The sequence below is a fragment of the Mustela lutreola genome, chromosome 1 (genome assembly GCF_030435805.1).
Source record: "Mustela lutreola isolate mMusLut2 chromosome 1, mMusLut2.pri, whole genome shotgun sequence".
NCBI classification, from domain to species: domain Eukaryota; kingdom Metazoa; phylum Chordata; class Mammalia; order Carnivora; family Mustelidae; genus Mustela; species Mustela lutreola.
This window is the reverse complement of record NC_081290.1, coordinates 4,605,684-4,630,800: the sequence shown is the minus strand read 5'-3', so window position 1 is coordinate 4,630,800 and position 25,117 is coordinate 4,605,684. Positions and strand designations below refer to the sequence as shown.

Genomic DNA, 25,117 nt, shown 5'->3' with positions numbered 1-25,117 from the left:
CAATCGACCGCTGGGGGTGAAGAAAAAATGATACATGTAGGTTGCTGGCCTTGACACATTCTGAACTCTTCTTATGTTTTGTGTGATTTTTCAGATATAAAATGTGAGATTTCTTAGGAAATGGTCATTAAAATGAATTCTTTATCCTTTCAATTCACAAAATAGAATTTGTAAATTACAGAAGACATATTCCTTTCTATCCTCACAGAGGAAACATTGTCTGTTTCAGGCTTCATTTTCACTAATAATGTGGTTTCAGCTCCAACTATAATTCAGGAAGTGCTTCTCTGGTAATTGCATTCTTTTGCTGATTTTTCCCTTTCTCATCTTGACGGTGATTTTATTTTTTTCATGCCATAAACCAAATGCTATTTAATGTTCTTATTAGGGACAATTAACATATCCATGAATTGTGGTCCTTTTTATACATCTGTTATCAGAGTGAATTCCTTGTTTGTTTAAGAATGAAGTTCTACCTCATTTAAGACCATTTTTGTCTATTAGCAAATGAATTCTATTTGAATTTTCATGAGTGTGTTTTACTTCACAACAAAGAGACATTGTTTTAGAAAATCAGAACATTGAAAAATTTTTAAACAAACAGAAACCATATTATCAGCTTATGAATAGTGGAAGTTGAAACACAAATAGTATATTTCCTAATTGTTTTTTCTTCTAGACCTAGCAACAATTGATCATGGGTATATACACTACTTAAACAAAAATATATTTTACAAAAGCTTTTAAAAGAGCCATCTGCCAGGTCAAATTGATTAAGCATCTAAATAACACGTTGGATTTAAAATAGATTTGTGTGAGATATCTGTTTCATCCTTGAGGAACAATAATAAACTTTGTGGAGAAGGTTGAGCTTTCTCCAGAGTTTACTTGAGATGTCAAGATAAGTAATTGCCTTGCTGCTACAAATTTGGAACTTAACATTTCGTTGGGCCTATTTTTGCTGCCACTCCATAGATAATAAATTTCATGAACAGATCTTTCCATTGGCAGAAGTTGGCTCCTTTTGTTTTCTCTGCAGAAAATGAGTTGCCTTGCTTTGTGATAGGCAGGTATCCAAGCACTAATACTTTTCATTTCAGTCTAGAATCAGGTAATGACGCCCCATCCTTCTTCCTGACAGCTGAGATGACGATCTCGCTCATCCCACGTATTCTAGTACAGCTCAAGGACAGGACCGGTGGCTAGAATTTTATCAGTAAGCCCAAGAGCCAAGGGACAGGAGTGATGTACTTTGGAGTAGGTGATTAACTCCTTCAAGATTCCTCTCATGTTATCAACTCCAGATTGACCAGAAGGTGCTATTTTGCTGTAGGACCTTGAGGGTCATCCCTCACTTATCCCTCTGGAATGACACAAACACAATCTATTTTGTTGATCAATTCTTTTCCTCTCTTTCATTTTTTTTATTTTTTGATGCAGTCGATCAGGTGTTGCCCAGCTAGAGCTTGACAGGACAAATCCAGTCTATAGCTGGCAAGCTAAAGCTTCATATTTTTAAATGGCTGAAAAATGATAGGTCAGTACCCACAAGTAAAATTTTACTTGAACACAACCTGCTGATTCACTTACATATTGTCTATGGATATTTTCTGTTACACTGAAAAAGTTGAATTGAGTAGTTAGGACAGATACCAGATGGACCCACTAAGTCTAAGTTGAAGCAAGTCTAGGCACTTCTCAAAAAAATACGTTATTTGCTGCATATATAGCTCTGAACCTGTCCTTAAGTGTATTGGCAATTTTCCTGTATTGTGAACGTGTTTTTTTCCCAGAACCAAATGGAAAAAACTGTTAGCACATTTCTCATGTTCAGTATGGTCTAACTGAATTAAGGGAAGAGTCAGACCAATAAGGTATCAGCCTGTTCGGAGAGTAAATCATCTCATGCAGAGGTCATCTAATCCGGAGGTATGGGGTTAAAGTACCCATTGAATCTACCTGCTTCCTCTTTATCTAGTCATTTTAGTTAGGAGCTCTTCTCAGCTTCTCAAGTAGGCAACCTTTCAGAAATTTCAAGTAACATTTTTTTCTTTTTCTTTTTTTTAAAGGAATTAGCACATGCTTATTGTAAAAAATAATACATGGCCAGCTATCTTTTTTTAAACTAAAAAATAAGTGGGAATATAGAACTTATTGTAAAGATTAAAAATAACCAAAGTTTTTTAGTGGTCTCAGGTAGTGTTTTAAGATTTCTTTCCTTCTCTGCAACAAATCCTTGTACGCACACAAAGTTAATGTGATAGTAAACAACTTCTGGGCTGATTAATTGATATTTGAAGTAAAGTTACCTGCAAGCGAATTTTTGCATATGTATTAGAAACCTTAAAATTTGCATATGTCCTGTCTTATGCAGATCAGCTAAATGGCATGCTACTTAAAGACTTTGTAAGAGTTATCCTACCTCTCTGCTATAAACATTAGGGTACAGATGGCCCTTCTTTTCACTCCATCTGTATCCTTGGGGTAAATACCCGGGAGTGCAATGGCAGGGTCATAGGGAAGCTCTATTTTTAATTTCTTGAGGAATCTCCACACTGTTCTCCAAAGAGGCTGCACCATCTTGCATTCCCACCAACAGTGTAAGAGGGTTCCCCTTTCTCCACATCCTCTCCAACACATGTTGTTTCCTGTTTTGTTAATTTTGGCCATTCTAACTGGTGTAAGGTGATATCTCAATGTGGTTTTAATTTGAATCTCCCTGAGGGCTAGTGATGATGAACATTTTTTCATGTGTCTGATAGCCATTTGTATGTCTTGATTGGAGAAGTGTCTGTTCATATCTTCTGCCCATTTTTTGATATGTTTGCCTGTTTCGTGTGTGTTGAGTTTGAGGAGTTCATTATAGATCCTGGATATCAACCTTTTGTCTGTACTGTCATTTGCAAATATCTTCTCCCATTCCGTGGGTTGCCTCTTTGTTTTTTGACTCTTTCCTTTGCTGTGCAGAAGCTTTAGATTTTGATGAGGTCCCAAAAGTTTATTTTCGCTTTTGTTTCCTTTGCCTTTGGAGACTTATCTTGAAAGAAGTTGCTGTCGCTGATATCGAAGAGATTACTGCCTATGTTCTCCTCTAGGATTCTGATGGATTCCTGTCTCACATTGAGGTCTTATCCATTTTGAGTTTATCTTTGTGTAAGGTGTAAGAGAATGGTCGAGTTTCATTCTTTTACATATAGCTGTCCAGTTTTCCCAGCACCATTTATTCAAGAGACTTTTTTCCCTGTATATTTTTTCCTGTTTTGTCAAAGATTAATTGACCATAGAGTTGAGGGTCCATATCTGGGCTCTCTACGCTGTTCCACTGGTCTATGTGTTTGTCTTGGTGATCACTGCTTTGTAATAAAGCTTGAAATCAGGTAACGTGATGCCCCCAGCTTTATTTTTGTTTTTCAACATTTCCTTAGTGATTCGGGGTCTCTTCTGATTCCATACAAATTTTAGGGTTATTTGCTCCAGCTCTTTGAAGAATACCGGTGGAATTTTGATCGGAATGGCATTAAAAGTATAGATTGCTCTAGGCAATATAGACATTTTAAACTATGGAAAGAACCAAGATGCCCTTCAACGGATGAATGGATAAGGAAGATGTGGTCCACATACACTATGGAGTATTATGCTTCCATCAGAAAGGATGAATACCCAACTTTTGTAGCAACATGGATGGGACTGGAAGAGATGATGCTGAGTGAAATAAGTCAAGCAGAGAGAGTCAATTATCATATGGTTTCACTTATTTGTGGAGCATAACAAATATCATGGAGGACAAGGGGTGTTAGAGAGGAGAAGGGAGTTGGGGTAAATTGGAAGGGGAGGTGAATCATGAGAGACTATGGACTCTGAAAAACAATCTGAGGGGTTTGAAGTTGGGGTACCAGGTGGTGGGTATTATAGAGGGCACGGATTGCATGGAGCACTGGGTGTGGTGAAAAAATAATGAATACGGTTTTTCTGAAAATAAATAAATTGAAAAAATTAAAAAGGAAACACTATACATAAATAAAATTGGAATAAATAAAATCAGGTGGAAAAAAAAAAAGAGTTATCCTACCTCTCTTGCTTCTTCACACTAGCCTGGCTTAGCATCCTCTCAACGTTAGGGTCCAGGGCAAGCCACACAGGGTGCAAGGGCATGTGCTTTGAGGACCCAAGGTTCTGCACAGAATCCTGAGACGCCCACCACCAAGGAGACAGTGGCAAACCCTGATTTGCAAATGAACGCCTTTCTCTTTCCCACACGTGACATTCAGCTTTAGGACAAGATCACAAAACCCCTCAGCCCATATTAAATATCAATCACAGGGCCCCACGTGGATAAGGGCAGAAACAGTGTATTTTGGATGAATCCCAGGAAACAAATTATACTCCATGTTCTGTCTTTAAAGGAGTCCTTCTTCCAAGGGGGCAGGGAATTTGAGACTTGTCCACAGTCTGACGGAACTCTTCCCGGCTGTTTACAAGGGCTGTAATTAGCTTCCTGGAAGAATATAGGCGAGCAGGGCAGCACTGCAGACCTTGCCAGGTTCAGTCCAGACTATTCCTGGGCCTGAGGCACTGGTTGATTTGCTCTGTTCTGGAAGAGTTACTGCAGTTTTCCAGCCAGAACTTTTGAGAACTCCAGTGGAAGCTATTAGAACTCCTCTGTGGGATTCTGGCCCTGGGCAACAGGTTCTAATGGTCCAGTGATTCAGAGTTACTGCCCTCCCCTTCCCAGCACCCCTGCTGTCCACTCTGTGGTCTCCGTGTTTCTTGTGTGCATTTCATGTCATTGGTGAGATTGTGACTCCCCACCTCCCCACTCCGAAACTCGCCATCTCCTATGCCTTTCACAGTCCCTAAACACTAGTGGGACTTTGCATTCAGTTCAGTAACTTCTCTGTAAATGTTGACTGTGTGGAAGGACTGGAGAGGCTAGTCCTCGAGAGAATGTGTGCTTTTGCATGTCTATATGACTGTGCAATGTAAATGAGCCCCAGCCAGATCTTACAGGGACTGTGATTTAATTCTCTTGCCATTAATCAAACCAACAGTAAGCGGGACTGGTGTTAAGCTTAAATATCTCCGCTTACCATTTGAACCATCCGTACCACCTGTGGGTTTTTTGCAACCTGCCCTTTTGTTGGGATGGGTCCCCTAATTCTCTTTTCAGTCCCTTTCATCTTTTCATTGTTCTCCAAGGCACAGTTCTGTAAACCACACAGAGCCCTTTCAAATTCTCTTGCATTTTGTTTGATTCAGGCAATTGACTAGTACTGTCAGCTAATTGGAGTGGAAATGTAAAATGAAAGCTGTATTATTCAGCTGCCAAGTCTCCTCACTTGGCAGGGAGTGGGGGATGCCGGTAATTGTACCAGGAGTGTAATTGCTCTGGGTTCTGCCTCTGGATTTAACAGTGAGCCCTGGGAGGGTCTTCCTCGGAGACACCGGATACCTGCTTCTCTTCCGTGGCTTCCTGGCAAACAGTGAGGGTTGAAGCAAATCAGATCTAACCAAGCGTTCTTCTGTTGTTGGAGAACACACCTGCTGTGTGTTGTGCTGACTGCGGGCGTGGATCGCTTGGTGTAAGGACTTAGTCAATATGTCATTCCGTCAGAACTGGCAGTGAATTTCCTCTGGTTTGGAGTGGCGGTGGAGTCCGCGTTCCCAGAGGGAAGACGCTAACCTCACGTGCCAGCCGTGGCCTGTGCCAGGATGTTCTGGGGAACAGGAGCTGATGCAGAACAGAAGCCCATTTGTAAAGCAGTTATGAATGAGGGACGGTTTGCGGGTCTGGAAAGAGCTGAATAGCGTAATGGAAAAATAAGGAAAGTAAAATGTAGTTGATGAGTTCGTCCTTAAAGTTAATCATCTCCGTGGTTTGGGCCCGACCAAGTTGGCTTTCTTTTTTCTTTTCTTTTCTGTTTTTCTCCCCCCACTTTAATTCATAAACTGAGTGATGGTGGCCAACAATACTTTCGGGTAGACTATGGGGCTGTAGTGTGTGAGATCGTACGGCAAGGGGACTTCGCTCTTCCCCACGGCTTAACCCGAACCTGTGGCAGACCCAGGGATCTTTGTCACGTACCCTGCCTGGACGGGGCTTCAGAGTTCTCCTCAACCCAGCATTGTAAGTGCCTTTTTTTTTTTCCCCTGCAGAGTAGGCATGTGTGAGAAAACCTGTTCACCATCTCTGACTTAGAACTTGAGAAGAATATTTCCACTATTAGCCCAGGAAATGGAAATAGCAGCAGCTATATAATTATGGGGCTCTTCTCAGTTGCCAAGATTAAGAGGGTTGATTTGAGCAGTGGGGTCTGGTACTGTGTGTTTCCATACCGTTATTACTTTACTACATCATGTGGCTTTATAGAAGGGTTCCTCAGACATTTCCAGAGGAGAAGCTGTTTTTGTTTCCTTAGAAGTTTAAGATCTTGAGTAAGATATTGAGAATAAGGTTGCTAAGGCAGGGCTGGCTACCCTTGTTGGTCCCAGATTCCCTCCTGCACAGAAACCCTTGCAGGGAGGGAGGGTGGAGGGGGCAACAGCAGCCAAAGTCAGTTCGGTCCGGTGATCAGGTACGCACAAACCTGTCAAGAGCTGTTCCTCCAGAACCAGTATGTTTTAGTCGAAGGAACGTGGTTCTTGAAACCAAGCAGTCCTGGCTTCATATTCTGGATTTCCCAGTGAATATAAGTCTCCAACAATTTTTTTAAGTTTTTTTTTTTTTTTTTGGGGGGGGGGGTAAAACAGAAGCAATAATTAAGTAATTTACAGGATTTTTGCAAATTAAATGTTGCATGTAAATTCATACACATATACCCACATTTCTATGTAGTATGTATATTATAGGTATATATATGCATGTGTATGCAACTATAATATACACATAAAGATATATATGACACACACATATATGGTATCTTATAAATAGTAGCTTTGATTATTATATGGACATACAACTTGTGTAATGACATTTTAAAATGGACACTATAAAATGGAGTTTGGAAAGTTGTATGTTTGATTTTTTTAAAAAAATGCATTGTCTTCATGGTATCTTACTTTGAAAAGAAAGCTTTCTAATTTGCTTGCACACTAGGAGTGGTTGTATATTGATGACCTTGGTCATGAAAGCACACACGAGAAGAAAAATCCAGCAGATGAGGAACTGCTTTATAACTTGGCCGTGGAGATGTACGGTGATGACCCCTCTGAGGAGCAGAGGTCAGGTAGAGATTTATCTGGAGTACGGAAAAGGTCCAAGGTTGGAGAATTGGGAGCCTCTGCTCTACCCTATAAGTGTCGGGCACTGTGCTGAGGAACTGAAAATGTGTTACCTAATTTATCCTCCTAATATTCCTCTATAAAGATATTTTATTATCTTTATTCTTTTTATGTAAAAGTAAACCAAGGCCATTAGGATAATTATCTTGTTTAAGGTTCTGTAACTATTTAGGCAGGGAGCTAGATTCCCACTTCCAGATGTATGACTCCAGACTTCATCTCCAGATTAGGGACCCTGTGCTCTAACCTCTGAATTTTATAGAGGATGGATCTGAGGACCTGGCAAATGGCTCGTCTAGTGTGCCTAGCTTGCTGAAGGCAGGTTATAACTCCGAATCCAGTACTCCTTTTTTGTACTTGGTTCTCTTTCCAATTATTCTTTTCCTTTGTTCCCTATTTGTTTTAAAGTCTTATTTCTTCAACTGTATTTCAAGTTCGAGTGCATATGTAAGGGACAGGGTTGTATTTTCTTGCTTAGCAGAATGACAAATCCTCTATAAATTCTTGGTGACTCGAATTGTTGAAGGATCTGGTCCCTGAAATTCCATTTTGAATGAGGCAGTCTTTATATACATATATCTAACTTGGGGCTTTGAGACATTTGATCGTTACTTTATAATAATGGTTCTCAATGTTACTGGATCCACTGCACTTTTTTTTTTTAATCTGATCTGACAATCTTTATCTCTTAACATTTTCATTCAGTGTAATTACTGATACTTGAAGGTTTATATTTACTATCTTACTGTTGTTTTCTGTTTGTTTTAATGTTCTTTCTTTTTTTCTCTCTTTTCTTCTTTTGAATCAATCCAAAATTAATTTCCCCATCTTTTAGCTTGTTAGTTATACATGTTTTACTGTTTCTTTTAGTGATAATCCTAGGGATTACAATGTTTGCTAATTATTTTCTCTCTTCCCAACTAGGACTAGGACCTTGAAACACTTTATTTTTTTATTTAACCCTTTGCTGTCTTATGTCTTATTATGCAGTTTATATCTTCATATATTTTAAATCCCACAAAATGTTATTTTTGTTTTGTGCAGTTATTTTTTTAGATTTACCCAACATTGGCCCTTCCCATTACTCTCAATTCCTTCCTACATTACTGTGTTTCCATCTTCAATCATTTTCTTTTTGCCTGAAGAACTTCTCTGACTTTTTTTTTTTTTTTTTTTTTTTAATGTTCAGGTCTATGGGTGAAAAATTCTCATAAGTTTTATTAATTTAAAAGCTTCATTTCAATATTATTTTGAAGGCTATTCTTGCTGGGTATAGAATTCTAACTTAGTGATTGTTTTCATTTATCGCTTCAATGATTTTGTTTTCTGACATCCATCATTTTTTGTGGATAGGTTGACTATCAGATTTATTGTTCTTCTCTGAAGATAACTCTCCTCTCCTCTATAGAGTTGAAGATTTTTCTGTATGGAAACAACTTAAGTGACTGTCAGTGGTTGGATAGATAAAGAAAATGTGGTGCACACATACGGCAATATTATTCAGCCTTTATAAAGAAGAAAATCCTATCATTTGTGACAATATAGATCAACTTGGAGGGCATCATGATAAGTGAAATAAACTAGACTGAGAAAGATAAAAATGACATGATACCACTTATGGGTGGAATCTTATTAAAAAAAAAATTAAACTCATAAAGCAGAGTAGAAAGTGGTTACTAGGGGCTGGAAGGGTAGGGAAGATTAGAGAAAAGAAAAAGATTTTATTCTTTACTGTTAGTTTTCAATAGTCTTACTCTGATGTGTTTAGGTATTATTTTCTTTATATTTATTCTGCTTGACAGTCATTACTTCTTGAATCTGTAGCTTAATGTGTTTCTTCTGTCTTGGAAAGTTCTTGGCTGTTATTTTTTTCAAAAATGTATTTCTGCCCCTTTCCTGTCGTGTTTTTCTCAGTTGCCCATATGTTAAAACTTGAAACATGTTTCATTGTCTCCCATGCTCTTTTCTGTTTTCTATACTTTTTGGTTTTTGTCCTTCAGTTTGGATATTTTCTGTTGGTATCTTCTTACCTACCAGTATTCTTTTAAGCTATGTCCAGTATGCAGTTAAACAAAATTAATCTCATTTGTTTGTATTTTTCTGTTCTAGAATTTCAAATTAATTGTGGTTGGAGATCCTGGTTATTTGATAAATTTTCATAGTTAATTTTCAATTTCCAATATATTTTTTGTCCTCTGTTATTTTCATAAATTTCTAAACAGAAAATCTTTCTTTGAGTTACATGATAATTAAAATTCTGGATGATTCAGAGTGTATTATTACCAGTCAGTAAGTTCTTTGTGTTTATATGTAAAACAGAGTGAGGATAAATATCAGATAGTTATAAGCAGATTTTTTACTTACACGAATGTTCAGTAGGATGTTTGAATGTATGTGGAAGTGAGACAGTTTTTCTTCATGTTTTACATGACATGAAATCTAGAATTTATGGTCCCTATCTGTTAAATGCCAGTAGTACCTCACAACCCTCAGTCTTCAAAACAAATTCTCAAAATGCTTCCTAGGGAGGCATAGCCCTGTTTAGGAGCCTGCTTTTCACAAAAATAGTGAGGTTGCATTGCTTATAATGAAGTCTTTGACTCAGGGCCTTGGCCAGGACTGAAAATAGACATTCAACTACCTGGTTGAACGTGAGTGTCAGAACAGCTCTCAACCATTTACTGGATGGCCAATTTAACTAGGCCAGCTGCCAAGAGCCTGGCTACAGGAAAAAAGTGTTAGGGATTAAGGACATGCAGGAGCACTTCAAGTGGTGTACAGTGTTGGCATGCTGGAACATGATAGCATCGGGCAGGTGAGCCTGGCATTCAGTCAGAAATAGAGGGGGACCCTCTGTCATTTCAGAGCAAATCTCTTGACTGAGACTTAAGTCTAGAAGGCATATCTTGGAGCATATTGAGAATGGTCATTGCACATACAACACTTTTATTGGACATCAAGGGGAGTGAAGTGCTGTTGTCTGTATATTTGGCTTTTCAGCAATTACATCACAAAATAGCTAGTGATTATCTAAATTTGGGAATATCTGTCCAACCATAAGTCAAAAACATTGTAAGTGCCTGCTATATTTTAGTCACTATGGGAGCACAAAGGTACTTATATATAAACAAATAGTCTACTCTTGGGTATGGAGGAAGGGAAACAAACTAATTTTAAAAGAATGATAATGGTTCACCTCCGCTTCCAACAAAAAAAGACATAATGTGAGAGATGATGGTATAGCAATAATTAATTTCATGGGCAGACATTTTGAATATTTCTTTTTCTCTATTTGCCTTAGGAATATGACATGAAGGTTTTGAGAGCAGAATTTTTAGAGGAAAAAATGTAGTTACAAACTTATAAGGTATAGTAGGGTCTCCTTAGTATCTGACTTACTTAAAGTGGAAATATGAATCAGACTTTTTCTTCATTATAGAGCTTCTTTTCTGGGGGTAACATCTCTAGAAATTTATGAGGGTTATTTTGTCGTTGGGGTACTCTTAAGCTTGCCCTTTTACTCTAACAGGATTATGTTAGAATGAGTGGAAAGCTGGATATAAAAATAGAAGAGCTTCAGAACTAAGCCTATATTTCCATTGTCTCAGAATTAGGAATATGAAGCACATTCACTGGGCATTTAATTTTATTCTACATTTTGAAGAAATTCTTTTTCTTTCTTTCTTTTCTCTTTTTTGGTACGCTTTTCTAGGAGTATATAGCTTCTACAGCACTGTCTAGTGGAATATCTTGAAAACATTTAAGCTGTGGGAAAGTTAACTCCCCCTTGCCTTGGAAACTGGAGATTCCAGGAGGGATTTTCTAAAGCTATAAATGCTACAGCTACTCCCTCTGTTATAGAAAATACCATCATCAACTGATTAATGTTGTGGCAAGTGACCAAATTCATAGCTAACCCTTCCTATGTACCAATCACCGTGCTAATAAGTATACTAATTTATTTCATCTTTATTATAACTCTGTTGAGTTCTATCTTATCCATAGTTTATATGTTAGGAAATGGACACTCAGAAAAGCCAAGAGATTTGTTCAAGATTCCACAGCTAGGGAGCACTTGAATTGGTATTTGAACCCGAGTTTACCCACTACCGTATTGGTATTGCTACTTGAGTTAGTATAGTCTATGACCTGGTGTTCATAAACCAATGCTGTGGGTACAGAAGTAGGTTGATTGGAAAAACAAAAGCTTTAGAATCAAATGGACACTGGTTCAAATAAAGGTACTATCACTTATAAGCTCTGGTAATATTACTTAACCTCTATGAACCTTGGTTTCCTCATCTGTAAAGGAGGGGAGATGATATCTCAGAATATTTTAGGAAGAAATATAAAAGATCTGTATGTGCCAAAGAGTCTGGAATCCAGAAGGTGACGTTTTTCTCCTTTTTCTTTTTTGTGAAAAATAGAACTCGTAAGTCTGGCATTGTGGAAGTGGTGGAGCTTTGGGGACATGAGTCAGGGAAATACTGACTTAGTCAAGGAGGCAGAGGGGTCCTCCCTGAGGAAGTGGTATTTCAACTGAGACCTGGAGGACACGTAGAAGTTAGATTAAAAGGGGTAAGGGTGTATAGGGCACCTGGGTAGCTCAGTCGGTTAAGTGTCCAACTCTTGATATTGGCTCAGGTCATGATCTCCGAGTTGTGAGACTGAGCCCAGTGTTGGGCTCCGTGCTGGGCATGGAGCCTGCTGAAGATTTTCTTTCTGTCTCCCTCTGCGCTTCCCCCCTCAATAAATGAAGGAGGTAAGAATGTGCTTTGCAGGCATGGGGAACATTTTAGGCAGGTAAGTCACTTGACCTCACAGCCCTTTCCTCTGAAATTTGGGGTACTGCCCTCATGTCCTCATCTTGGCCTGTAAAGCGAGAGGGTGGAAGTGACCGTGATGTGACCTGGGAAGACAGCTGTACAATAGAAGGCATTCATTGTCATTATGTCCGGTGACAGTGGTGTGGCATGGAAGAAAAGGATGGGTTTGAATCCAGATCTGCTCATTACCAGATGTGCTCTAGACAGTTCCTTTACTCTTTCCACACCCTATTCCTTCGTTTATAAAATGAGTGCTTTTATGAATGCATTTATAAAATAAGGCTTTGCTCCCAAGATGCTGGGAGGAGCAGTGGGCTGGCGTGTATACTGGGGACCTGCAGAAGTGCTTGTCCCCTTTCCTTCCCTGCCCCCACTGTGCTCCCACACCATCCCAGGGAGATGTATGTGCAGGAACTCGCTGTTAACTTGCCATGCTTTCAGTGTCTCTTGTCAGCCCGCTGAACAAAGACATTTTCAGTTATGTGAAGCGGCTATCTTTTCATCTGTGATTCATGCTGTTGTTTCTGTATCCAAGCTGATATTCTTCTAGTCGGTGCCTTCGGGTTTATCATTTTAAGCCAGCAGGAGGGGGAGATCAGGTACAAGCTAGTCACTCCAGGATGCTGAAATGGGAAACTACTTAGGTCCTTGGTACGGAAAACAAGAAACTCGGGGAGGGAGCCTTCTATGGAGCGAGCTTTTGAAATCGGTCTCAGACTGGGAGTGGTCTGCCATTTTCTCTCTTATTTGGCATTAACTTGTATTTGCTCCTCCTGAAAGGAGAGAATTTAATGTAAATGTAAGGGCTCCTGTCTTTTCTCAACAATAAGTATCCTCTGCTCTTTTTTATTTGAGGCCGGATGAGGAGCTTTACATGAACTTTAAAATGAGATTGAATGAAAAAGGTATTGTTTATCTAAGCTGTCTGAGGAAAGGCACTTGGGGAAAGAATTGAACTCTAAAATAACCTTATGAAAGTTATTGATTTGTTTCTTTATGGTTCTTTGACAAACAAGAACATTATTTCCGTGCCTGAACTGGAGCTGGGTCAAAGAACTCTTTTTTATAGATTATCTTTTCTGAAAACCAGACTTGTCAGAAAAATAAACCTCCAGAAATGAAGATATGAGACTCAGTTGAATATCATGGCCCTTTCTTGCTTTGAAGGACAAGTAGGGAACGCAATTAATTTTTAAAACTCTCACTGAGTGCATGAAGGTTTAGGAAGATAAATGGCTCACTGTTGTCAGTTTGGTAGGTTGCTTGCTTCAACGCTACTTCCCCTGTGCTAGTTTAACTCCAAAGCCCAGATTCCATTTACCGATGGTGAGCACGAAAACGGACACAACATTTTTGTTGTTGTTGTTCTTATACCTTATATTTTAAAAGTAACTTTTAAAGGTCACAATAAGTTCCATCTACTACGTGCAAATACTGTTCTAGACATTAGGGACACATCAGTGAACAAAACAAACAAAATTCCTGCTTTTTTAGGGCTCCTTCCTGCTCTAACGGGAAGGAGAAAGACTGTTAGGAAACAATGGTATAGTACCATGGTAAGTGGTGACTTTTAGGAAGAAAACCATGTAAGGGAATAGATGCAAAATATTATCTGAAGAGGTGGTGTTTGAACAACCACTTGAATAAAATGAAGGAATAAGCCATGGTGATGTTTGGGGCAAGAGCACCCCAAACAGAGGGAATGCCCCATTTTAAGGCCCTGAGCTGGGAACATACTTGGTAGTTCCAGGAATAGCAAAGAAGACCAGTATAGCTAGAGCCAGTAAAGAGGGTTTGTGAGAAAGGGTACATAAGGAAGTCAGCGAGAGAAATCAGTTGCCACTTGAACTTTCGGAGCAGTAGAGAAGCATGACCAGATGCCGTCAAGCTGTGGCAATCCTAGCCTGAAGCTTATCTGCATTCCGCATCCCCACTTTGGAGCCTGGCTTGCTCTAAGTCACAAGTCATGTTCCAGGTGCTTGGAGAAACTTTTAGCACCCCATTCCTTGAAGGAGCTTCCAACAACTCTCATTTGTCAGCCCCAAATTTACCCCTAAACTGATCTGTGTGACCACATAATCTTCAGCTGGGTCCTCCCATTTGACTCAAGGAAACTTTGGGTCAACCAAGGGTCAGCATAAGGACAGAAGAATCAGTAATCCTTGATGCCAAGAAGATCCATCAGAATTAGGAAAACAAATTAAAAAAAGGAGAGTGTTCTTCTAGGATGTAAGTTTACAGGGACCTGATGCCCAAGCTGCCCATAGCTGCTCCCACACCCAGGGAAGCCAGGGGTCCTGGCCTGCATCTCCCTACCTGGGAGGTTCTCATCAGCTCCATGATCTCAGCACTGAGTCTCCTAAGGATGGTTTTGAGAAGCTGAGATTTTTGTGAAAACAATTCATTTAAAGAAATATGTTTATTGAATACGGGAATAAATATACATGCCTATTATACTGGTCCAGCTTTTCTAGAAAATTTTAATATGCTATGAGAAATTATATAAGTTACATTTTTGTTACTGAAAAAAAAAAAAATAGGAGCTGTGGATAAGGATAAAGGAAAAAACCTGAGAGCGACCGTCTTTCACTTACTGGTTTATGTAATACCATGTATATAAATATGTTTTTATTATAAAAATGACATTTTAGTCCATGTATTATTTTGTAACTTGGAAGCACAGTTTTGGGTGAGCTTTATTTTTTCTCATTTCTGTTCTAAGAAACCAAGGGAATTTAAAATGAGACGAATTAATCAATAATTGAAGGAGTGTTATTATACCATTCAAATTGAAGAAAATTTATGTTGACAGGTGATCTACTGGTATTATAGAATACTGTAAATAATTTTCCCCCAGAAACTTGAGTGAGAGATATATTCATTGTTTATTTTTAGGATTAATCAAATGTTCAATAAATACTTAACCAAGTGAAATTGTTTTTTTTTCCTTGAATTACTTGGCTATTACTTTAAGATATTTGAAGATGGAGATACTATATTATCTTTAAGAACATTTGATTCACGTATTATTAAAATATTAAAAGCTGTATTAACAGATCATATTTTGATTGCTTTTTAGGTTTGTCATAATCTAATCCTTTAATCTGTATTCTAGGGAGAAACTATTTTAAGACTTTCTTTTGCAAAGTGTATTAGGTTGGAAGAGAGGATTATAAAGCAATGAAATTGCAATAGTAACACAGAAGATCTGTAAAACTTGCTTTACAATGTTATTTCTTTGGACTTTATGGCTTTATCCAAAGTTTTAGCTATTGAGGAACTCTAGTATCCCCACCTTCATAAAGCAATTTTATGGAACCATAGAAATTGATTCGTAAAGTTTTAGACCTGAAAAATATATGGCCATCTATCCAGGCCTTGGTAAAGGGCTCATTTTATTTAAAATTAGCCATAAATTACTTCCTCTATGAGGACATCAATATAAGGAACTTTTTGACAAGTCCAGTGGCTAGATGGGGAAGAATTTTTTTCAAACATGGTTTGATTTCAGTAAAGTAATACTTGAACATTATGGGGGTTTTGAGGTGCTATCACTTAGACATTGTTTTTATCAAGATCTTGCATCTTAACTGGGATATCTCATTTTGCCTGGATGGATATTTTCTTGAGGGTTAGCAAGTTCTCAGGGTTGTTCCTTAGTTCATCCAACACTCAGGAGCCGTGCTCGACGAAGGGCACACCCAGAGAGGCATAAAACGAGACCTCCTTCTTTAAAGAGTCATAGTCACGGTCATAGCCTGGTGGGAAGACAAATACGTAAGCAAATTCAGGAAGACTTCTTGGGTTAATTCAAAGTGAGATAAACCTCACTGAGATAAACCTCACTTTGAATTAACATAAAGAAAAATTTATGTGTCTTTGAGTGAAAGTAAAATATCACTCCTTGTTTTTAGAAGATCATGTTTAGAGCTCCGTAAGCCAAGTCCAGTGACTGAGAGCTGCTAACAAGGGTAATGGACTGTTTTGGAGTGTGGGGTCGTTGAGAAAATAAATGACATGCAGAGGCGTTGACCCCTGGTGTAAGAATGCCACGCGTGGAGCGAGTGCAGGCGACTGAACTGAGAGACATAGTGACCGTGTGGAGGGGCAGGGCCTCATGTGTCCAGAGGAAAGGAAGCCATGGATGCCCGCCGCGTCTGCTCAGCCGGACGGAGACGTCCGGTTACCTAAGGAGTGTTAAAAATGCAATCTCTGCCTTCACTCTTCCCTTCTGCTGCAATGTCCTGAATCCTTCCAGTGTTAGAGTCCTAATAGTAATTTCACTGTTTTGCGTGTGTAGGCTGGAGTGGGAAGATGAGAAGGTCAGGTAATTATGGCACGGTTTTCAGTGGAAAAAAGGAAATGTTTAGGAGATGCTGGCTAAATGTGACATCTTAAAAACATTTGGGTTAAAAATAAATAAAGCTTAATCGGCCTTTAATAAGTTCCAGGCACCGCTCAGACCTTTTAAAATACATCACCTCAGTTGAGCCTTTCAACAATCCTATGAGTTAAGTACTTTATCATCCCTGCTTTACAGGTGAGAAACCCAGGGCACAGATAACCTTAACTTGGTAACGGACTCACCCTTCTGAGTGGTGACTCCAGGTTTCCAGCCTGGGCAGCCTGGCTCCGGAACCTTGATTCTTCAGGTCTCCTAGCAGCTCTGTGCGCTTGAGCAGATTGCTTGACCTCCTGCATCTTGTTTTCTTATCTGTAAAATGGGAATAGTCTAACAAAGGTGCCAGCTCCACAGAGCCGTCACGCATGTAAGTGCCTTGCAGAGAACTGATGTGCAGGTACTTGCGTCTCTGCTGGGCCCCGGCCTTCTAGAGTCATGGCAGAGCTCAGGAAAGCGGCCTAGGCCACCCTCCTCTAGTACCACAGATACCTCCTCTGTCAGTGTTTCCTGCTCCAACAGTCACGCGTAAGTCAGCATGAGATAATAATAAATGGTAGCCGCTGGCTTCGTGAAGTTGTCATTTTTATTTAATCTGTATCCTGGAACTGATACTGTGCTCTTGAAATCAGCGGGAAACATATATTACCTCGTGCTTGGGAGGAAATTTGTTTCTCTTCCCCTGCTTGTCATCACGCTTCTGCTTAAGAGGAGACTGTAGTTGGCACGGTATTGCCAATTTTGGAGGAATGTGTTATAGAACAAGAAAGAAAGAAAGAAAGACATTCAGAGGTATTCCGAAACAGGTTCTAGTTATCATTTGCTTTGACTCAGAGTTTTTGTGAACTAGCTGCTGGGAATGGAATCTTGCTTTCAATATCTTTGGTATTTCTTAAGCAATTTTGGGTTTGAAGCACATTCTCTAAGAGGTTATACCCGTAACATTTCTCAGTCTGAAGAGATGACTTCATTTATGTTTGGGAATGTGGTGCACACCCGTGTAAGTCTGTCCTAGTGTTGGCGTGCCAGGCATGGTCCTCCAGAGAAACAGAACCAAAGGAGGCATATGGGTATCTTTATATATATGTATATATAAAGTGATTTATTTTAAGGGATTGGCTCATGGAGTTGTGGGGACTGGCAAGTCCAAAATCTGTCGGGCAGGCCAGCAGTCTGGAAATCTAGGCAAGAGTTAAAGTTGCATTTGTGAGTCTGATTTTGAAATTTGTAGGACAGGCTGGTAGCCTGGAAACTTAGGCAGAATTTCCACACGATAGTCTTTTTTTTTTTTTTTTTTTTTTTTTTTTTGTCAGAGAGAATGAGCACAGACAGAGAGGCAGGCGGAGACAGAGGGAGAAGCAGGCTCCCTGCTGAGCAGAGAGCCCGATGTGGGACTCGATCCCAGGACGCTGGGATCATGACCTGAGCTGAAGGCAGCTGCTTAACCCACTGAGCCACTCAGGCGTCCCCATCCACACGATAGTCTGGAGGCTGAATTCCTTCCTTTCCAAGAAACCTCAAGTTTTGCTTTAAAGAGCACCACCTGATTGGATGGGGCTCCTCACAGCGTCCAGGGGCATCTCCTGCAGTTTAATCAGCTGATTGTGAATGTTAATTACACGTCTAGACTATCTTCACTGCAGTGATAGGCTGGTGTTTGACCGAACAGCCAGGCACCGTAGCCCGGCCAACGTGACATTAACTGTCACACTCGGTTTCCGCTTTTTTGTGGGGAAGTTCCAATTCACCCAAGTTCCAGTCAAAGGCTTTCATGGTCATGATCCCTGATAACGTGTGAGTCTGATGGAAGGAACTCATACGCACGCCTTGTTTGTACGCCCGTACGTGTGGCACACAGCTGCCTGGTCACAGCCACCCAGTGCGTGGGTCGGTCTGCCTTAAAAACACCCAACTACTTCCTCCAGTCTTGGTTTCTACGAGCATTACAGTAGGCAGCGTGCAAGGGCTAAAAGGTAAGGTCTAGGGTGCTGCTATTAACTAACGGCCAATGCTGCTTTTAGGGTGTTGGTTCCTGCTAGTGCAAGTGTCGTTTTCCTTTAAACATGCTCCGATGGTTGCGGTGAGTTAACAGCAGAGAAACTTGAAGTCAGGGAGCAACCTGTCCTCCTGAGGTTTCAGGCCAATCGATGGATTTTACTCTGGGTATCGACAGCTCTCTGCTGCCTGCCCTTGTTTTTGGCTACGTGGGCTGACTGTGGTGGAATGGATTATACAGCTTTTATTGCCTTGCGGGGCTAATCAGTGTCCGGCAGGCCCTGTCTCTGCCTGTGACTTTCCTTTGCCTTTTAATTGTTCAGACGGTGGGGCTGTTGATGGGGCTGCTTCTCTGGCCTCCTCCCTTGACTGATTCGTTTTTAACTCAGAGCCTGTGTTTCCTTGCAGGACGCCACCACTTGGAAGCCTGATTCCTGCCAGAACTGCCGTTGCCATGGCAACATCATTATCTGCAAACCCGCTGTTTGCAGAAACCCTCGGTGTGCCTTTGAGAAGGTACGGCATCCTAATTATATCCCAAATGTCATGGTAAAGTCAGAGCAGGTTAGGGTTTTTGTGTCTTTTCAGTCAACTGGTTCTGACACGTATCCCAATCTCTAATTGGAAGCCTTATGGAATGCAGGAGAGAATTTTAACACATCACATTTAAGAATATCTTAATTTCTACTTATTGAGAATTTACTCTGGACTGGGCACTCAGTTAGTTTTACAGATGTTACCCCACTTAATATGGGGAGGTAGGAATCTTTCTCCCCACTTTATAGAGGAGGAAATGAAGCCTAGAGATTTCAAGCAACTTAACCACAATTATGCAGTTAATAAAGTGCTGCCCAGAGGTGTCCCCGGGCTGACAGATGCTAAAGCCACAGATACGCACCACCACATTTACAAGCACTGAATGGATGGAGAGTCAGCATTGACTGCTTGAAGATAATTTTCTAAAACCATTTTTTGTTCTGCCACTGAGTGTGTTACTGCCCGGCGGTTGAGCTCCCTCGGAACACGGGAGAGGCTTTGACTCCAGAAAGCTCCTGGTTGGCCAAGCATAGGAGGGATATTTTTTCCTCCTTTCTCCTTTCTTAAAAATTTTCAGTTTTTCTGACTCTACCTCTAATTCTGTTACAATATTTTTTCCAGTTGCTGACTCTTTTCTTTTTAAAGTGAATCTATTTAAAAAACAGCTTAAGCTTCAAGGTGGAACATTAGAAGCTTTCTGGAGAAGACTAAATTATTTTCTTTAGAAAATGTTCTATCAATTTCACAATCATGGTTTATGTTTTTAGTTCCCTGCCTCCCCCATAATAATCTTGAGACGTTATGCCGTCTGGTGCCGGTAAGTTTCTGTCTGTTCTTAACATCACAGCGAGGAAGGGTCTGCATACCTTTTGTTGTAGGCCTCAGTTTCTTCATGGGTGTATTTCTGAGAAGCCAGGTGTACATCCAATGTTGGTAAATTCAATAATATTTTCTTGTATATTGTGGGACGTTTTATTTTATGGAGCAAATACTCCTAAAATGTCTCTACTTAGCTTGCTGAATGATTCATGTCAGAATCTGAATTGCTCATATAAAGACCATGAAGACATGCCGTCTTCCATTTCATGCAAATAACTGTGGTATCATGTGAGAATAAGAAGCCTTGGGGCGCCTGGGTGGCTCAGTCATTAAGCGTCTGCCGTAGGCTCAGGTCAAGATCCCAGGGTCTTGGGATAGAGCCCCGCCTCGGACTCCCTGCTCAGCGGAGAGCCTGCTTCTCCTGCTCCCACTCGCCCTGCTTGTGTTCCATCTCTTGCTGTGTCTCTATCAAATAAATAAATAAAATCTTTAAACAAAATAGAAAAAGAGGGCTTTCATTAAATGTTAGAAAGATATCGATTGTGTTGCTGGAAACTAAATGTATTCTATTCCAGGGGTCAGCAGACCAGATCTGACCTGCCACTTGTTTTCGTATGACCTACGCATAAAGAATAGTTTTTATGTTTTTATAAAAAGTTAGGAAAAGACAAATGGAACAATATTTCATGATACAAAATTGTAGGAAATTAAGTTTTAGTGTTCATAAATAAAGTTTTATTGAAACTCAGGCAGGCTCGTTTGTTTATGTGTTGTCTGTGGCTGCTTCTACACTACAAGGATGAAGTTGTGTAATTGCGATGTAGACCAAATGTGGCCCCCAAAGGCTAAAATATTTATTATCTGGCCCTTTCCAGAAGATAAGTTTCTGGCCCTTGTTGGATACTGCACGTGACAGTGTCTCTTCCTCATTTGGTTTCCTAGTTTTTCTCATCTTGGTAAATGGCAACCCCTTTCTCCCAGCTGCTCAGGCCAGAACACTCATCATCATCCTCGACCCCTGACTCTCTCCCATGTCCCACATCCGGTGCCTTAGCAGACACCCAGCTCTTCCTTCATGAAACCACAGGTCCCAAATGCAATTTCCCTGCTTTTCAGTCTGGTCCCACCTGTGATCATTTTTTTGGTCCGTATTCTCACTGTAGCCTTTTAACTTGTTTTACTTTTCCTGTACTTGTCTTGTTCATTGTGATCTCGATACAGCAGTCAGGGTGGTCTTATGACAATTTAAGTCAGGCCATGTTGGTTCCCTTCTTAAACCTCTCCGATGGCTTCCCATGGCTTCTCACTCAGAGTAATCACTCACAGTGTCCTGTTACGGAGCTGTTACACCTCTGTAATTTGTCATTAACTCCTGTTCTTTTCCTTGCTCACTCCGTGTCAGACTCCACGTCTGCTTGGTGTTCCCTGGAGGTGCCAGGCACACTCCCACCGTTCCAGCCTTTGCCCCCTGCCTTTCCCACTAAAATTGCTTTTTCTCCAGATACAGATAATATATGTGGCTTGATCCTTTACTTCCTTTAAAGTTTGCCCAAACACCAGTCTACTTAACATTGTAGATCCCTACCCCACCGCACATCTCCTATCCCTCCTCCGTGTTTTATTTCTCTTCTTGACACTAACTAATATCAGACATACTGCATATTTTACTGATATCTCTTGTTTACTGTCTATTTTATTTACTGTATATCCTCAGCACCTACAATAGCCCCTGAGTGTGGTAGGTACCCAGTAAATCTTTTTTTGACCGACGGAATGAATAAATGAGAGACGAAGCTAGAGAACTGTTAAGTTCAAGGTTATGGAAAGCCTTGTACTATGCTGCATGCTTGGGATTTTATTTTGAAGATGATAGACTTCTAATGAAGATTTCAGGCATATGGGTAGAGTGTCCAATGTGTCCTTCAGAAAGACCTCTGGTTTCTCTAAGAGAATGCATGATGTTAGAGATGCAGGGATCAATTCAGAGGCCGTGAGAACAATCCGGATGAGGGGATAAACACCTAAATCAGAGCACCCGTGGCATCGGGCTCAAGAGGAAAGGGCGGGCTAAAGCACACTTAGGGGATAGATCAGCAGAAGCAGATGAAGTCAGAAGGGTGAGGGAGAGAAAAAGGAGAGATGATTCCCAAATTACGGTGTAAGCACTCTGGTTATCTGAGCCACCAACTGCTATTAGAAATATGGGATAACGAAGAAAAGCATTCCATCTGGGAGGAACGTGATGGTTTCATTTCAGGGAACATTGCGTTTGAAGTGTCCTTGGAGGAGCCAGGTGGATCAGCCACCCCATATACAAATCAAAAGCTCAGAGGAGAAAGCAAGGTTGGAATCAGTATATGAGTATCATTAGCATATAGTCAGTAGCATAAACCTTTAGAATTAATGAGCTCATCTTAAGAGATTTTGTGAAGAAACAGTGTAAGGTCAAGGATGCAATTTGGGGAACACTGTCATTTACAAGGAGGTGAGCATAAGAGAGGGAACTTCGGAAAATTGAAGAGACGTGGTCAGAGAGGTAAGAGGTAAGAAGTGGTCAGAGAAGAGAGAGGTATTGTGGTAGCCAGGAGGGTAGAGAGTTTCCGTAAGGCGTTTGTATCAATGGTGTTGATCACAGGCCACACTGAAGCTGGCGTCACCGGAGCGGTGGGAGAGAAATCTTCTATTGTAGAGGTTTGAGGAGTGAATGGGAAGTGGGGAGAGGAAGCCAAGCAAAGGCTGCTCTTTCAGGGAGCTTTGCTGAGAATACGAGAGAAATAGGGCAGTAGGCGAACATCAGTACATCTCTGAAGTTTCTCTGAACCTCCCATCCCTAACCATTGAGTGCTCCTGTGTGTGGCCGTGGCGCTTTGTGCTTACCTTGATTATAGCCCTTGACCAGACTGCAAATGCCTATTTATTTGTCTGCTTCCTCCTTTAGACTCTTGGCTTCTGGAGAACAAAAACCTTGTCTTCTTCACTGTTGCAGCCCATCAAACAGCACAGTGTATGACGCTTAGTCAATATTTGTAAAATGACCAAACAAGACTGATTTAAAAACAAAAACAAAACCAACGACAACAAAAAGTTGTACCTGGAAAAAAAAAAAAAAGGACTTTGTTTTTGATATTAGCACAAAAGAGACATGATCATAGCAGGAGGAAAAGAAGGACCCAGAAAAGAGAGAAGCTGCAGATATGGGAGGTGGAGTAGGTAGAGTGCCGGACAGAGACAGAAGGAAGGAATTACAAGGAGTGGTTTTTAGGGAACGGAGCATGTGGGATTCAGAGCTCGGGGTGGGGAGGACAACCCTTCTCTCAAAGTGGAAAGAAGGAGCCATGGATAGATACAGAAATAGTTAAAGTTGTAAGTAAGAAAAGGGACAGGATACTAAAGTAGTATGTATCTAAAGGTGTCTATTCTTACTTTGTGAAGACTTTGAGGTTCGGCTGGGAACTGGAAGAGAGTGAAGGTTAGGAGCTGTCCCAGAGGAGAGAAAGGGACTGACCAAGGTTGAGGTAAAACAGGAGATCAGGAACCTGTGAGGGTATCAAGCTGCATGAAGGAATGATTTTCTAAGGGATGTTTCCCTGCCAAGTGTAAGGGAAGAAAAGAAATTGTGGAATAGATCCAGGATTGGGATTTTGCCATAGTAATGGCAAGAAAGAAAGATATGTAGGAAGTATTGGGGATTAAGGCTAACATGAATAGGAAAATGAGGCCAGTTGGCTAAATGACCGCAAGGAAAAGAGTATTCAAGGCACTTTCTGAAGGACGTGGTATGAAGAGGAGTGAAGATGAGAGAGAGCTAAAGGCCAGAAGGTTCAGATTTAGAGAGCTGAAGATTTCTGGTATAGAATAATTTGGGGTATAGGTAGGTTCCAAGGTTGACCATGACCATGGGAAGTTCAAGTGAAGTGAAGAAGATGATGTGAATTGAGGTGGTTAAGAATGTACAAGGATAGAATGTCACTTTCAGAGATATTGAAGTTGTCCAGAATTATGTCTAGACATTGTGTAGAAAAGAAACTGAGACCCAGGGCCCAGGTCTTTAGGGAGTGAGTGTGGAGGAGCGCTCCGCAAATGCGTGAATGATAGTGATGAGAATGCCATTATCATAGACTGTGAACTCATGGACTGTGAACTCTAAGGAGGTTCCTCAGGGGTAAAATGAGAGGGTTATACCAGATGATCCAGCCAAAAGAAACTTCCAACTCAAAGATCATGTGAGTGGGTCACGGAGTGCTTGGGTTCTTTAAGTCTTGAAGAAGATCATAGAACGTTTGAACTGCAAGAGGCCTTTGGAATTCATTTACTCAGACATCCTCATTTTCTAGACAAACAGACTTTTGGGGTTTTAGTTACTTGCTTAGAAACAAAGAGCTACTAAGTGGCACACCCATGACAAAACCTTAGTCCCTAGCTCATAACTCAATGTAACCTCTACTCTACCATATTGCTTTTAAGTTTTCCTTTGTGTTTCTCAGTAGCATGCGTTGCTATTCAGATCTGCTCTGGTATATTTATATTAGTTTGTGGCACAGGTTAATGAATCACATGTACCCTATTATTATAATTAATGACTTTTGTTACTCCCATCTTTTAAAAATGTTTAAAAGCCCTTTTACAATTTGTTTTACTCATGGATTGACCGGAAATAACGTATTGTCAGTGGCAATTCTAATATTTCTTTCTTCCCTCCCTCCTTTCTTTCTTTCTTTCTCTTTCTTTCTTCCTATCTATGTATCTATCTACCATCTGTCATCTCTCTATGCATCCTATTCATATATAATAGATTCTATATCCATTCCTATTTCTACCTAGAATAGCTAGCTAGAGAGCCAGCTGCATAGAACTGAGACAGAGACAATGTGAGAAAACAGAATAGAAGTATTTAGAACTTTGATTATTTAACCCAGTCCTGTGAGGACCAATCCTCTCTTCAGGATTTCTGGAAAATATATTTGTATAGAGGACAATGCCATGTGAAGGAACATTGTATTACGTGGTGGGGATTCAGCTGTAAATCTGAATGCAACTAATAATACTACTTGCCCAGTTAAGCTACACATAATACAATTCTCACAACTTAATTAGGTAAATACTCTTATTAGCTGTATAGGTATAATACATATATAACACATATTTTTATTTATACACATATATACATATGCACAAATATATGTACATATACATGTATACATGTATATACTTTGAAGAGTACCTGGCTACTCTAAGTACCCAGTTAAGTGTTAGCTATGATTGC

General features: G+C 40.3%; 1 protein-coding gene across 4 annotated transcripts in view; it reads left to right on the top strand.

Moving 5' to 3' along the window:
- FRAS1 (Fraser extracellular matrix complex subunit 1) overlaps positions 1-25,117 on the top strand; it is a 409,111-nt gene that overhangs the window by 130,555 nt on the left and 253,439 nt on the right. For all 4 annotated transcript variants that reach the window (XM_059156621.1, XM_059156705.1, XM_059156534.1 and 1 more), the window contains exon 3: positions 18,907-19,014. In XM_059156621.1, the coding sequence (XP_059012604.1) occupies positions 18,907-19,014 (108 nt within the window). The remainder of the gene's footprint in view (positions 1-18,906; positions 19,015-25,117) is intronic.